At 38.9% G+C, this 13431-nt stretch overlaps 2 protein-coding genes across 2 annotated transcripts in view; both read right to left on the reverse strand.

The window, feature by feature from the left end:
* Positions 1 to 643: 643 nt before the first annotated feature.
* On the reverse strand, positions 644 to 9826 carry LOC307016587 (monocyte to macrophage differentiation factor 2). Its single transcript, XM_079645755.1, has 7 exons — positions 9306 to 9826; positions 5604 to 5685; positions 5196 to 5356; positions 4678 to 4752; positions 4492 to 4593; positions 3995 to 4064; positions 644 to 3902 (listed from the first exon to the last, which is right to left on the reverse strand). Exons 1-7 carry the CDS (start codon positions 9317 to 9319, stop codon positions 3699 to 3701), a joined length of 708 nt encoding a protein of 235 aa, XP_079501881.1. The 5' UTR covers positions 9320 to 9826; the 3' UTR covers positions 644 to 3698.
* An 812-nt stretch (positions 9827 to 10638) lies between these two features.
* Positions 10639 to 13431, reverse strand: part of LOC307045650 (actin-related protein 2/3 complex subunit 1B-A-like) — a 4283-nt gene continuing 1490 nt past the window's right edge. The window contains exons 4-8 of the mRNA XM_079691446.1: positions 12958 to 13283; positions 12772 to 12847; positions 11691 to 11890; positions 11194 to 11284; positions 10639 to 11049 (exon numbers count right to left, since the gene is read on the reverse strand). Coding sequence (XP_079547572.1) covers positions 11011 to 11049; positions 11194 to 11284; positions 11691 to 11890; positions 12772 to 12847; positions 12958 to 13283 — 732 coding nt within the window. The 3' untranslated portion in view covers positions 10639 to 11010. The remainder of the gene's footprint in view (positions 11050 to 11193; positions 11285 to 11690; positions 11891 to 12771; positions 12848 to 12957; positions 13284 to 13431) is intronic.

Genomic DNA, 13431 nt, shown 5'->3' on the forward strand with positions numbered 1-13431 from the left:
TTTATTTTTTAAATATATATTTAACCATATTTGCTTTACCAATAAGGGCAATGATAGTAAACGTGATATACGTTTGTTTTAAAATACAATGTATTTGCTATAGGCCTATGTGCAGTAGCCTATGTATTGTGACTATTCATATTTATAAAAAAACATTAACATCTGAGGTGTGTGATCCCAAATGTTTTTGAATACAGCCTCATTCACCACACCTGAAAGTTTGGTGTATTCAAAATACGCTGAAACGGGTTAAAACAAAAACATTCAGATATCATACAACGATCCAAAGATCAGTCTAAATAGATACTTAATTTAATTGTATATTTGCTTTAATTTTATGATGCTAAAGTCTTACCTTCAACAGCTTCAGAAGACAAAACAGGCTTTTCCAATCAAAACTGACAAATACAAACAATGTCAGTATTATATGGCTATGCATATGACATGTTTATATACTTTTCCTTCTCCCATAAGGTTACACAATAACAGTATTTGAAACATCAAAGTGTATAATTAAAGACAATAACATATCCTTTCATGCCCGTAAGTATTTTTGAGTTACTGTGTGTATTGAGTTGTTGGTTGTTGTCTTTTAAATATATAAGTAAATAAAATATATAAAACTCATGAGTCCAGGCATATACTGCATGAAAAAGCTTTTTTATTACAAGAGAAATAGAAAAGATAAAAGCATTGTTGGCGTCATAAAGGCGTATCACTTCACAAAGCACCACAGACACGAAGAAAAACCAATATGATATCTAAAGAGAAAGAATATGAGCTAGTATTGTCTTGTACGACCAGAAAGAAAAGACCAGCAGCACTGAGAACAGAGTCAGCAGCTCCACAATCACAGAGCGTCTATAAACAATGTACAGAGGGTCCATGAAGGCTTCATGGAGAGTTTAGAAAACTCTATACAAAGTTAGGTGGGCACTGTATGTCTGAATGAGAAAGATATCATAACCAAGACAAGACAGACACACGTAAAATCCTTAAATACTTAATTTTACCGTCACAAAACACTGGCTGTGTTAGGCTCCATTACCCCCGATTACTCCAAAACTGTAAACACTCAATCATTTGGTGTTTGTTCATAGGCTAACGTAAACACATAGTTCAAATACTTAAAGTACTTTAAATGTGAGAATATTATCTGAAGTGTCATTCCAAACTGAGATATCCACAGTGTGAAGAACGTAAATTCCCAGTGATGATACATTTGTTCAGACATTAAATTACCCTAATGATTAAAAAAACGATAAAGTAACCAACGATAATAACAAGGTGGGTTTTTTCAGGTGTTTGTTGGAAAGGTGTTGCAGAACTATTAGTGTTTTTTTCAGATGATTCTCCTTTTAGACCATAAAGTATAATAATGCATGTATATGCTGTTTGGTAAGTTGTAACGGTAAAATGTTATGGTTATATTGATGAAAGAACATTGCAAAGTTTTTTCCCTCTATATTCACTGCACACATTATTGTTTGTCACAGTGTATTTTGAAGCAAATCAAATGCAGATGTTGCAGATTTGATAGCAAATCTAGAGCGGTTGCGCAGCTTGAGTGTATGTATGTTCTATTTTAGTTTTATATTATAATCTTAAAAGACACATTTATGTAGTGGTTGTATGTCAAAGTCTATCTGGCTAGAGCTTTTCTCCTGTTTGGTTATTTATAAATATTATGTAAAGCTTCAAGAAAACTTTTGTGACTTCTGCCCTACTTAGGGATGTAGAAAGCTGTATGGTGTGTTGCCATTACTTAAGAAAGCAGCTTCAAAGCTATTTGATCATTTTCGTTTCTGCAGACAGCGCTCAAACAACCGTTGCAGCTTTAGTGGTCCTTGAATGTGGCTTCACAGGCTTTAAAGCCCAAATGATCCAAATCCTGAGAGACGGACAACAGCAGAAATATGTTGAACAAGAGCAGAAGTTAAAAAGAAATCTCTTACACCTATGAATACTAGACGATGTGACCTTTTGGTCCTCTAGCCACATTTATCACACTATACAAGCTCGCCTAATATACGTTGTGCCACCACATACAGCTTAACACTAAGAGTACATATATATGTCAAATATACTTTTTATGTGTTCAAGGTACATGCGTTCACGTGTAAACATAGACTCAGCCGATTACAGGCGTTGGATTCATGGGAGTCAGATATTATAGGATACATACAAAGACACACTCATACTCTCATACACACACAAGCACACACAGACACACACCTGAGATGCCTTAATATTGGGCCAGATTGTTCAACAATACTATAGCTTCAGTTTCCTTTCAAGTGTGAGACGTTTATGGTAGTAGTGTGCTATCAGGTACGGCAGTAAGTCTTTTGGCAGTGTGATCAGACAGTGGTTTTCCTTTCTGAGGTTCAACCATGTAGCTTTGACAAACTCTATCAATTGGTCCCATTCCCATTCATTAAGTTCAATATGATGGATATAATCAACTGATACTTTTTAGTACATAAGAAGAAAATATAAATGAAGTCAACATACACTGTACGTCATTAATACATATATACTGTACTGATGATATATTCACTCACTAACCCTAGTGAACAACAGTAAATTATTATAATTCAGTTATTATGGTGGAAAATCTAATGAATTTAGTTTAGGTAGAAGAACACAATTTAATTCACCAAGACTAAAACCATAAATGCATGTTCAACATAAAAAAAGATAATTCCACAGTCATGCTTGATTTAGAAATCACAGTAAATCACTGACTGAAGCAACTGCTGTTAACCCATGTAGTAAATGTACTGCAGTGTATAGCACAACTAGTAACTATATAACAGTAACACTACTATCTAGGGTTCTGAATTGGAATAGTAAATGACTGATGTTGCAACCTCCTAAAGTGAATTTAACCAGAACCTGTTAATGACACTTGAAATAATGTCCAGAAACTAATTATGATAGTCGAGTCAGCTCATTGTAAACATTGTCCTCCTCTTGAAAATAAGACAATGTCCTCAATTCAGCATCTGTATCTGAATATGCACCACATAGAATAGTAATGTAACCCCTGATCATTGGAATGAAACCAAAGTTGCTGCAAAAATAACTTAATATTTAACTAAAGTACACTGCTTTGAAAAAAAACAAAAGCTTTGTCCCAGTTCACGGGCTGCCTCCTTTGAACTGCAGAGTTCTCAAAAGAGAGAAAGGCTGCCTCAATACAAAGACTCCTCAGAATGCACCCTTCATTTGGCAAAAAAACCTGATGAACAACTCCCATTATCAATTACAGTATGCTGGGTAATTGCTTTGTGATGCGTTCAGATTTCTTCATCAACTCATCAGTGATGTTAATAATTGCAGGCAGTTAACAACTAGATTAATTAAAGTAATGTGGTTACATTTAACATTACACTAGTATACTGCCACACACTCAATTTTACCTAATAATTATTATGTCAATTACATAACATTTCTGGCCATTTCTGAGTGCAACTTCATGGTGTTAAACATGTTTCTTTACTTTACAAGTTGATGAGGATAACCTAAATGCACCTTTCATTTTCAAACCTGTGATGCTTGACTGTCTTTTTGGTGAGAATGTTTTGCCCACTTGTTTTTCAAAGGAGGTAGCCACTGAATTGGTTCACTGCATGTATCACCCTCTTAAAGTTGCTCCAATACAGGAGCTACTTCCTGTGAGGTCAGCGCTGATGTCATCTGGAGGTCTGGACCTGATTTGGCGGCTGGGCGTAGAGGTACTTCCAGATGGCGTAGTAGTGTATGGAAGCTCCCATAGCTACGAACAGGTGCCAAATGGCATGAGCAAATGGGACGATGCCATCACTTTTAAAAAAGATCATCCCCAGACAGTAGCAGGCTCCGCCCGCCAGCAGCTCGTACAGACCAGACTGCTCCGTCTGCAAAGAGGCAGATTTATTTTTATGTTTAAAGACATTAAGAAAGGACAAAACCTCAAAGACACCAGGTGAGAGTAAATGAGTGTGCTCACCATTGAGAGGATGACCAGGGCCGGAAAAACTCCCATCACCATATAGCAGATAAGCTCTGTGATCTTATACCTGACACAAAGAGGAACAAAGTCACCACAAGACTTTGGGATTTTAGTTTTTAAAGACTTTTAGAGACTTTTTAGTTTTACATTATATGTATAAATTGTAATGCATTTCATTGAATGTTCAAAAAACCTCGATAGAATGGAGTACCTCAGAATTTTTTTTTGATATCTCATTAAAGACAAAGATGAATTGATGTTGAGCTTAATTTACACATAGCTTAACCATCTCCAAACAAAACATTTGGTGTAGAAAAGTATGACTTTAGCCTTATCCAGCTCTATTTGCTGATGAAGATCATGGGATGCAGTTGTACACTCAGGAAAGCTAATGAGTGGACCTTTGAGGTGATATTAATTTGTTTCATGGGACTACGTTTTGATTACAGTAATATAAAGAAAGACAGCCCAACATAATTAATGTATGAACTGACCTCTCATGAAAGAAGAAGACATAGGTGGTTCCAAAAGAGGCCATGACCCACACCAGCCAGCGCATGTGACACCCCCAGGGACCCAGCTCCCGCAGGTTCAACCTGTTGGACAATGAACAGGAACACATAACTACAAATACAGAATACAAATACATATATATCCAAAAAGCAGGCTAGATTGTTTACCAAGGGGCGTAGGAGGCAGCAATGAAGAAATAGATCACCATCCTGTCACACATGTGGAAACAGTGCTCCACAGACCTGAGGGGACAGACCACACAGCGTCATGACAACTGAGTGACACAATACATGTCATTTGTTAGACGCTTTTATCTAAAGCTACTAACATACTCAATACTGTGGACAATCCCCACAGGAGCAATTTGGGGTGAAGTGTCTTGCCCAGGGACACAACGACATGCTGACTGCAGTGGGACTCGAACTTGCTATCCCCTGATTCGAAGTCCATCACACTACCCACTGAGCCACAGCCACCACACTGTTCATACGTGTAGCATCAGCAAGTTTTAGATCTCAAAAACAAATATGCAGTGTGGGGATATACACATGTTGCTAGTATGTCTCAACGGTTAAAGAGTGCAATGTCTGTCGTAGCCTTTAACCATTAATATCATCTAAAATGTTACGATCAGGTCCATGTGTTGTGTTGAAATGTGTGCAAGTGTTTTTATTTGTGTGCGTACCGTAGATGGCTCTTCTTCCAGGCCACAGTGTGGAACAGGGTGGAGATGATGAAGAGGGAGCTGAGCCCCGCCCCATAGACCCAGGCCGACAGCCGCTCCCATTGGTCCTCCGACTGGAAGTGCAACAGTGAGCTGCCCAGCAGGCTGGGGATTATCCATAACTAAATAAATGCATAAAATCAATTAAACATGAGAAACCGATTACAGATAAACATGCAGGATGAACTGAAAACTAGTGCCTGATGTAGGTGTAGTTCAAACAGAATCTGGAGGAGCCTCTCATCTGTCTGTTATGTAACTGTGATCACTTGGTGTGTGTGTGTGTGTGTGTGTGTGTGTGTGTGTGTGTGTGTGTGTGTGTGTGTGTGTGTGTGTGTGTGTGTGTGTGTGTGTGTGTGTTGCATTCACCGCATGCGTGGCACAGTTGGCAGCATGCTCATAATCTGTGGGCTGATATCTCTTGTTGGGAGGAACACGGTTGTTCATAAACCTGAAATCATCAGAAATGAACAGATTTAAGTAAGAGTGCGACATTCTCTTAACACTAGCAGAGCAGAAAAATATGCATTTTTTTAAATGAACAAAACAAAAAGTCTAACTATATGTAAATGATATATATTTTTCTTTTTGCAAACAATAATATGTTCGTTTTCATATTAATGTTACTGTGTGATGAAATATATATAACTATAAATACAATCAGGGTTCAAAATGTGCGTGTTTCATATGGTATCACAAGGATTATAATGTCTCTTCATGATGTCCTAAAACCACGTGTAAAATCATTAATATTTGTATCCATTTGTATCAGTCAGTGGTGCTCACAAAACTTCACCCCATCCTGTCCTTTTGCTTAGCAACGCTAGATCATGCTTCAACTTGTTGCCATGACTGCTGTTGCCTGGCAACAGAGGGGTAACCATGGACCGACTGAACCGACAGAGGGTTGGTCTCTTTCATAAACAATTCACATGTACAGACCTTCACACTCACAAACACACTCTCACACACTCACTCACTCACTCACTCACACACTCACACACTCACACACTCACACACTCACACGCTCACACACTCACACTCTCACACACACACACACACACACACACACACAAACACACACACACACACACACACACACACACACACACACACACACACACACACACACACACACACACACACACACACACACACACGTCGCTTTGAACAGACACCCAAATAAACAGCTCAGGAGGTAGCATCCCATCAGTGATGTCACTGTTGTCATAGAAACCTCTGAGCAGGGATTGTCTTTTTTCTCTCTCTCCCACTCTAGAAAACTCCTTGTTTCTTTCCTCTTTCTTTGCTGATCTCTGCCATCTCCCTCTCCTTCTGCACGACCATGTCTCCTCTATTGTTCCACGATGATTCAATTAACATGCAGGAAGGCAAATGGACAAAGACGTCCATGAAGACACACACACACCCACACATACGATATGCACATACATTCACAAACCACAGCCCCTCCCTATTTTTATGCTGCATCTTGCAGAGCCAGATTTCATAAGAGACCTAGATTTAGCGATGTCTCTGTCTCTTTCCAACACACACACACTTTCAGATTGCTGGGACTCAAAATGAGAAACGGGCAGCCACCTATGGGAATAACACTCAAATAAAAAAAAATCTATTTATGTTTGAATATTTAAGCACAGGACAATCAATTCATTCTTTCAGTGAAGTTTCAGCCAAAGCAAGAAGCTTAAACACCTATCAGCATCCTCATGTAGTGTAATTTTAATACTTCCATTAAGAAGTCTCCTCAGGGAGTAAGTTACAATTCTCCACACAGAATTTCACAAACGGTTCAGTCTGAGTGTAATGATATCACCCTTTAAATTGGTCCACTTTATATCTCTGTGTTGTTGTGCAACAGCGTGAAACGGTAGAACATGATGTTCTCCTCCTACATGTTAACAGTTTCCAACCGTTTTTTTTAAACCTCATATATAACACTCCTGATCCTTCTGTAGGTGTATCAACAGAAAATGCACCTCACATGTGATGATAATCATAGGAACAAACATCCCTTCTTCTTTTAATTTCCTCTACAATGTGCTCCTGTTCCGCAGGTAGATTATTTTAGAGCAACACTCATTCAGAGTTATTAATATGAACTGACCAGGCCAGAAAGAAATGCTCTCTTGCCCACAATATAAGGCTTCTTAGCCCTGCATCCAGCACTCTGGTGTGTGTGTGTGTGTGTGTGTGTGTGTGTGTGTGTGTGTGTGTGTGTGTGTGTGTGTGTGTGTGTGTGTGTGTGTGTGTGTGTGTGTGTGTGTGTGTGTGTGTGTGTGTGTGTGTGTGTGTGTGTGTGTCAGTGCCAGGCCCAGCAGGCTTGGCCGGCTCATTAATGACTTTATCAAGCTGGCTGATAATTATCCGGCCAGAGGCCAGGCAGAGAGACACACTAAGTGGACAGAGAGGAGCAGAGCTGCAGAAACGTCATGATATCTCTTCTCATTGGACAGCAGGACGGACAGAAGGAAGGCTCTTATTGTCTCACTGAACCGTGAAGACCGAAACCTCCTTCCAGTTAATGGTGAACATGAATTAATCTTGCAGCCTGTTTTATGGTCAAGCTACTTGCCTTAAAGTATATGTACACTGTTAAAAGGAATGTTAACAATGTGTGCTTAAAGTGATATAAATATAGGACTTTGGAGATGAGATTTGTAAATATGATTGTTTCCATTACTGATTAATCTGTGAATCATTTAATTAATTGTTAAGTAGAGAAATGCCCAAATGAATACAGAAAGGGGGCTATCACACGTTTGAGCCATTTTCAACAGGTGTAAAACAACCACAAACTGTAGATGTTCACATTTGAAAACAATAATAATAACCAGAGTAGTTGCCCAGCTTTAATGATTATGAATTTTCATAATCTTTACAGATAAATCATCTGTCTATTGAGTCATCAATTTATTATTAAGCTCTAGTATGAAGGTTTGTATTAACATAAACATAACAGAGGCCCAAACAAAGTCAAAACGAGTTATCTTAAAGAAGTTAACATATAGAAGTTGTGTACTTGTGCCGGACAACTTAGCTAAATATATAATCAATAATGATCATTTTTGTACAGCCTCAGTCTATACATGACAGCAGACTGAACCCAGACTTTGTATACAGCGGTTTTCCATATGTGATTTAAAGCATGACCTAGGGGTTTTTTTCACATGAACAAAAGCCCTTGAGTTTAAAAAGTCTTATCAGGGTGGTCTGTTACACTCTTTTTATAACTGAAGAATAATTTCACCTCTATGCAAATTCCAACCTCTTCGATTGCTGATTTATCAGTTTAAATGTAATATATTTGGGTTTTGGACTGCTGGGTGGAAAAACAAGACAATTAAAGATGTCACCCTGAGCTCTGGGAGCCTCTGATGCTCATTCTGTACTATTTTCTCACGTATTACAAACTAATCAATTGAGCAAGCAATCAGCACATTAATAGGTAATGAAAATAATCGAAATGTGCCATCCTATCATCCTCTATACTCGGTTTGACCTCTTCCTAAAGAATGATATCCTGGACCAAGAGCTTTCATGTGTAAGTCCAAATATAAAAGGGGATGTTTTGTGGCCGACTGTGTGTTTCAATAAGAGTGCAATTAGAAAGGGAAAAACACAGAAGAGACCGCAAGATGAGGAGAATGAGGGAAGTGGCAAGTGTGCGTGTGTGTGTTTGTGTGTGTGTGTGTGTGTGTGTGTGTGTGTGTGTGTGTGTGTGTGTGTGTGTGTGTGTGTGTGTGTGTGTGTGTGTGTGTGTGTGTGTGTGTGTGTGTGTGTGTTAATAATGAGGCTCGTCAGGATAATAAACCCTGAGCTACACGATTATTACACCATCAGATATAATTTAGGCTATGTTGAAATGTAAATGTTATTTGTTTTTAACTGATCGTTCTCAAACCCTTCCATCATCATCATCATCATCATCATCATCATCATCAGCAGCAGCAGCAGCAGCAGCAGTATGATACATAGCCTATTTTAAATGCAACTGCGGTTCCTACTGATATTTTTCTATTATCCGCGGGATGAAGAGGTCTCACCTACCTGATAAGATTCATTTACAGTGGAAATCAGCAACAGTTGACAGCAGACAGACAGTATATGGCTAAAGCCTGGACCCCGAACACCCGCCGCGGTGTGATCACTTTGTGCTCGGATTGTAACGTGTAGCTAATGTAACGTGATGTAACGCCGTTTCACCGGGGAACACGTTGTCGTCTTGTCCTCATCTCAAGCAGCAGCACCGAGAGGACGGATGCATCCTGACCCAGCTGCCTCAAGAGGCTCCCGGAAGTGTGGGTGTCGGGGATGGATGGTGTCTAAAGGGGGACAGCCGCTTTCCCTGCACGATGGTGGCGTAGATGTTGGTGGTCTCTCCCTCTCCCTCTCTCTCTGTGTGTGTGTGTGTCTCGGTGTTTCTCGCTCTGTCTCTCGCTCTCTCTGCCTCCCTCAGCCGCCGGTTCAGCTCATCACGACTCGATGAGGAGGTTTTTCATCACTGAGGGCTGCCACATCATTTTCTGACGGACTGATTCATGGGGCTGAGGAAATGCTTGCCCATTTGTCCGTGCTCTCAGTTCGAGGTTGCCGCCGCTAGGTGGCGATGCAGGCACGGAGTTGGTGATACATTGTGAGAAAATAAGACACCAACAATTTATATATTAAACTACGAAAAACTGGAAAACGTACTGTTAACATTGTATGTTTCCATAGCAACACACTGAGAAAGGGCTCATGAGGTCCTTAAAGTCCGCTACAACAACAATAACAAAAACAAATGCTTATAACAAGAGTAACATTAAAAATAATATTAATAATAATAATTAAGGAAATAATACCGATTCTTAAATAAAAGGTTTTACCCATAAACAAAACACTTTAAACATGTTAATATAATAATAATACAACAATTAAGGAAACTATAGCGATTCTTAAATCAAATGTTTGACACAGTAACTAATTTTAAACTGTTATTAGTTGTCATTATTATTTTTTTAATAATAAAAGGGATAATGCATTCTCATTTTACACAGTATTTTTGTATTTATGCAATAGCTTCTCATCTTAAATGTTCTTATAATGCATGTTTATTTCATGTATGATGTTTGCCTAATGATGTTTGCCTTTCTATTTTAAAGCACAGTGTGTGTCATATAAAACGCGGTTGGCTTAATAAATAAATAAACATAACCCCTAATGATATCATAGTGATGTCATCTGAACAAGACCTTCTTTTAACAATCAATCTTGAGACTGTTCTCTGCTGCAAAATGAAGAATGTCCACTTCAACTTCTTCATGTTGTTAAAACCTCCACATTTCCAAATAGCTTATAAGCTATTACACACCTGTAATAAACCAAGCATTGTTGAGCACTGTAACAGCAATCATTTATTTAATGCATGTTATGACCAGCATAAGCTTTAATACATATTCATCATGATTAATATAAAATTCCTGCTTAAAGCATTCAGCTCAGAGGAGCTCTCTCTGATCTTACTAATCTAACTCATTAAGTACTGCTTGCAGACCTGTGGTCAGTCCTCTGCTTACAATGTTGAGTTCAACAAGCTCAGGAAAGAGCTTCAGAGGGATAACAAACACTGTTTGACACAAGTCTGATCGTTTAAAAATTGTATATTAAAAAAAAGCTGATTAATTAAGGCTAAGAAGCTTTGTGTATAAGGCAGCAGTTTTTCTTCATATCTCCAGAAGCTAATACACTTTGGGCGGAGTGACGTAAACTTCCTTCAGACTATCTTTAAGTCCTTCATTGCAGACGCCAGCGACTGAAAAAGATATATTCAAAAACAATAACCATGTATTATTATATTGTCTGCGAAAAGATGTCAACAGTATACCAACCACATGCACATTTGACCACATCAATGTATTCATGTGTGATCTTTAAAATATATGTGTGTGTTTGTTACCTTCACATCCCAGATGCCCATTCCCCCATCCATGCCGGTGGTGCAGAACTTGGCGCACTTGTTCCTTCCTCCTTCCAGCACAGAGATTTGGCTGAAACATAGTTTAAGACAAGTCATGACATGTTTTGTGTATTTATATAAAAAAAAGGGAGTCATACTGTCAAATAATTTAACATCTCCTTGTGGAAAGACAAATATGTTATTTTGTTATTTGATTCCAGAGGCATGAAAATTAAAAGTGATGTGTGAGTGGGTTCCCAAATTAAGAATTCTATATTAACCCTGACCGACTGTTAATTAGATGAAAATCATGCCATAATTTGCCATGAAGTGAAGTGAAATGCACTCATAAGTCATGTCTATTTCTACTTCACAGATCTCATAATCAGATCTTATTTACCCTTGACTTATTATACACAATACACAAATAATTTGAAACAGCTTTGAAGACTGATCTACCCTCCAGAGTCAAAGCATGCATTTTGTTTCCCCCTCACCTGATGCTGTTCTTGTGCAGGGTGTTCAGGTCCTTTTCGGTGCTCTGGGTCTCTGAGGCCCGACGGTCCAGGTTCTGGAAACGTTCCCTGGCACTGATGCCCTTCTGGGCCGCTTGCTTAGGAACGTCCAGTTTGCCACCAAAAGTCAAGCTGGCTTTGGCCCCGTCGTAGACAAACAGCACCGGGTAACAGTCGTGGCCCTAGGGAAACAAAAACACATGAAGATGAAGCTGGAAGAGGTTTTATTTTTGATATAATATCTATACGGTATAACACAAGATGTATTGCTTGTGATTTTGGTTGTAATTTCAGAGGTATAGTTAAAAAGCGAATGAGTGTAAACATTTTTAAAATTATTTTTGACCACATACATTTGTGTCCCCATCTGTAAGACTGTGTTTTTGTAATACTACCAGTGGGGGTCGCTAAAGTAAAAAATGACAAAGCTACTGTTCAGACACAGTTGACTTTAAAACAACACTTTGTAGCTTTTGAAAGAAAAATAATTAACATGCATTCTATTACAAATAAAACGTTGCAATCACAATAAGTGGATTTTATTTTTGCCTAATTCAATACACTCAGAGTGTTGCTTACTTGCTACTGACTTACTTGATACTTACTTGCTACTGACTTACTTGATATGGTATGAATGACCATTAACTTGTGGTGGATAGCTAGCCTTAGTTATCATCATTTGGATATATATTGCTGCTGTATAACTGATATCACTGCTCTGTTCACAGAATGTTGTTACGGTAACACTGCATTTAAGCATGTAACAGATAAACCATGTTAATTATTTTATATAAAAAGATAAGCACAATACTGGGCATTATGAAGCAACGTGGTCTCGCTTCAAAGTACTATTTTCTAAAAAAGGGACCTTTGCCAATGGATATGATTTGAAAAAGTCAAACATTCTAAATCATTATTTCCCTTGTTGAATGGATATTTAAAAAATGGTGCAGTTCAACAATAGGTTAGTCAGGCAAATAACTAAATGTGAGTAAAATAAAATAAAAACTGATTAACATTTGAATTTTTTCAGAAGATATTGGATATTTACTGTATACTCACAGCTGGCAACTATGCTGTTCTCAGTGATGAAGGTGACACACAGCAGAGGAAGAGTCTCAGACCTCAGGCTGTTCACCCTGTGGAGGCATAACAAAGGTCAGAGTGCACACCTATAGAATAACACACACAGACATACAGTACACTCATAAAGACAGACACAGAGGTATGTAGCCCCGCCCTCTCTTACGTGCTGGTCTTGCCTCCCTCAGCGACAGACACAGTGGAGTCGTGTGAGGTCCAGGCCAGACGGTTGCCGGAGTGTGAGAAACACACACCGTGCACCCATCCTCCGGCTCCAGCCACGGTCTGATCGGCTGCTCCAGACTCGCTAGACTCAAACAACATCTCTCCGAACGGCATCTTACTGCCCCAGGGAGTGGGGCCGGGCTTCTCCTCCACCTCTTTGATGTAGGCTGAAAACACCCTGTGGGCGAGGGCAAGAGGGGTGAGGGTGTGCATACGATTCAAAGAAGAGAAAGGGAGGCAAAAAGACAAAACGATGGATGTCTGCGCCTCCAATCAAGAGTTGGATGAGCAGAAAAGGTAGACTTAAAAATAAAATAATAGGGGGAAAAGAAGTTATTACACTTATTAAATAACAATATCCAAAATCTTAAAGTGGACCTACCATGCTATATTTGAAACATATATTGTAGGGCCA

This window comes from Notothenia rossii, assembly GCF_949606895.1.
Source record: "Notothenia rossii genome assembly, chromosome: 1".
Lineage (NCBI taxonomy): Eukaryota > Metazoa > Chordata > Actinopteri > Perciformes > Nototheniidae > Notothenia > Notothenia rossii.

Coding starts and splice junctions, on each gene's coding strand:
- LOC307016587 (XM_079645755.1), bottom strand. Junction 5,357..5,603: donor CCAACTGTGCCACGCATGCG/GTGAATGCAACA, acceptor GCATTTATTTAG/TTATGGATAATCCCCAGCCT. Junction 4,753..5,195: donor TGGAAGAAGAGCCATCTACG/GTACGCACACAA, acceptor CTGTCCCCTCAG/GTCTGTGGAGCACTGTTTCC.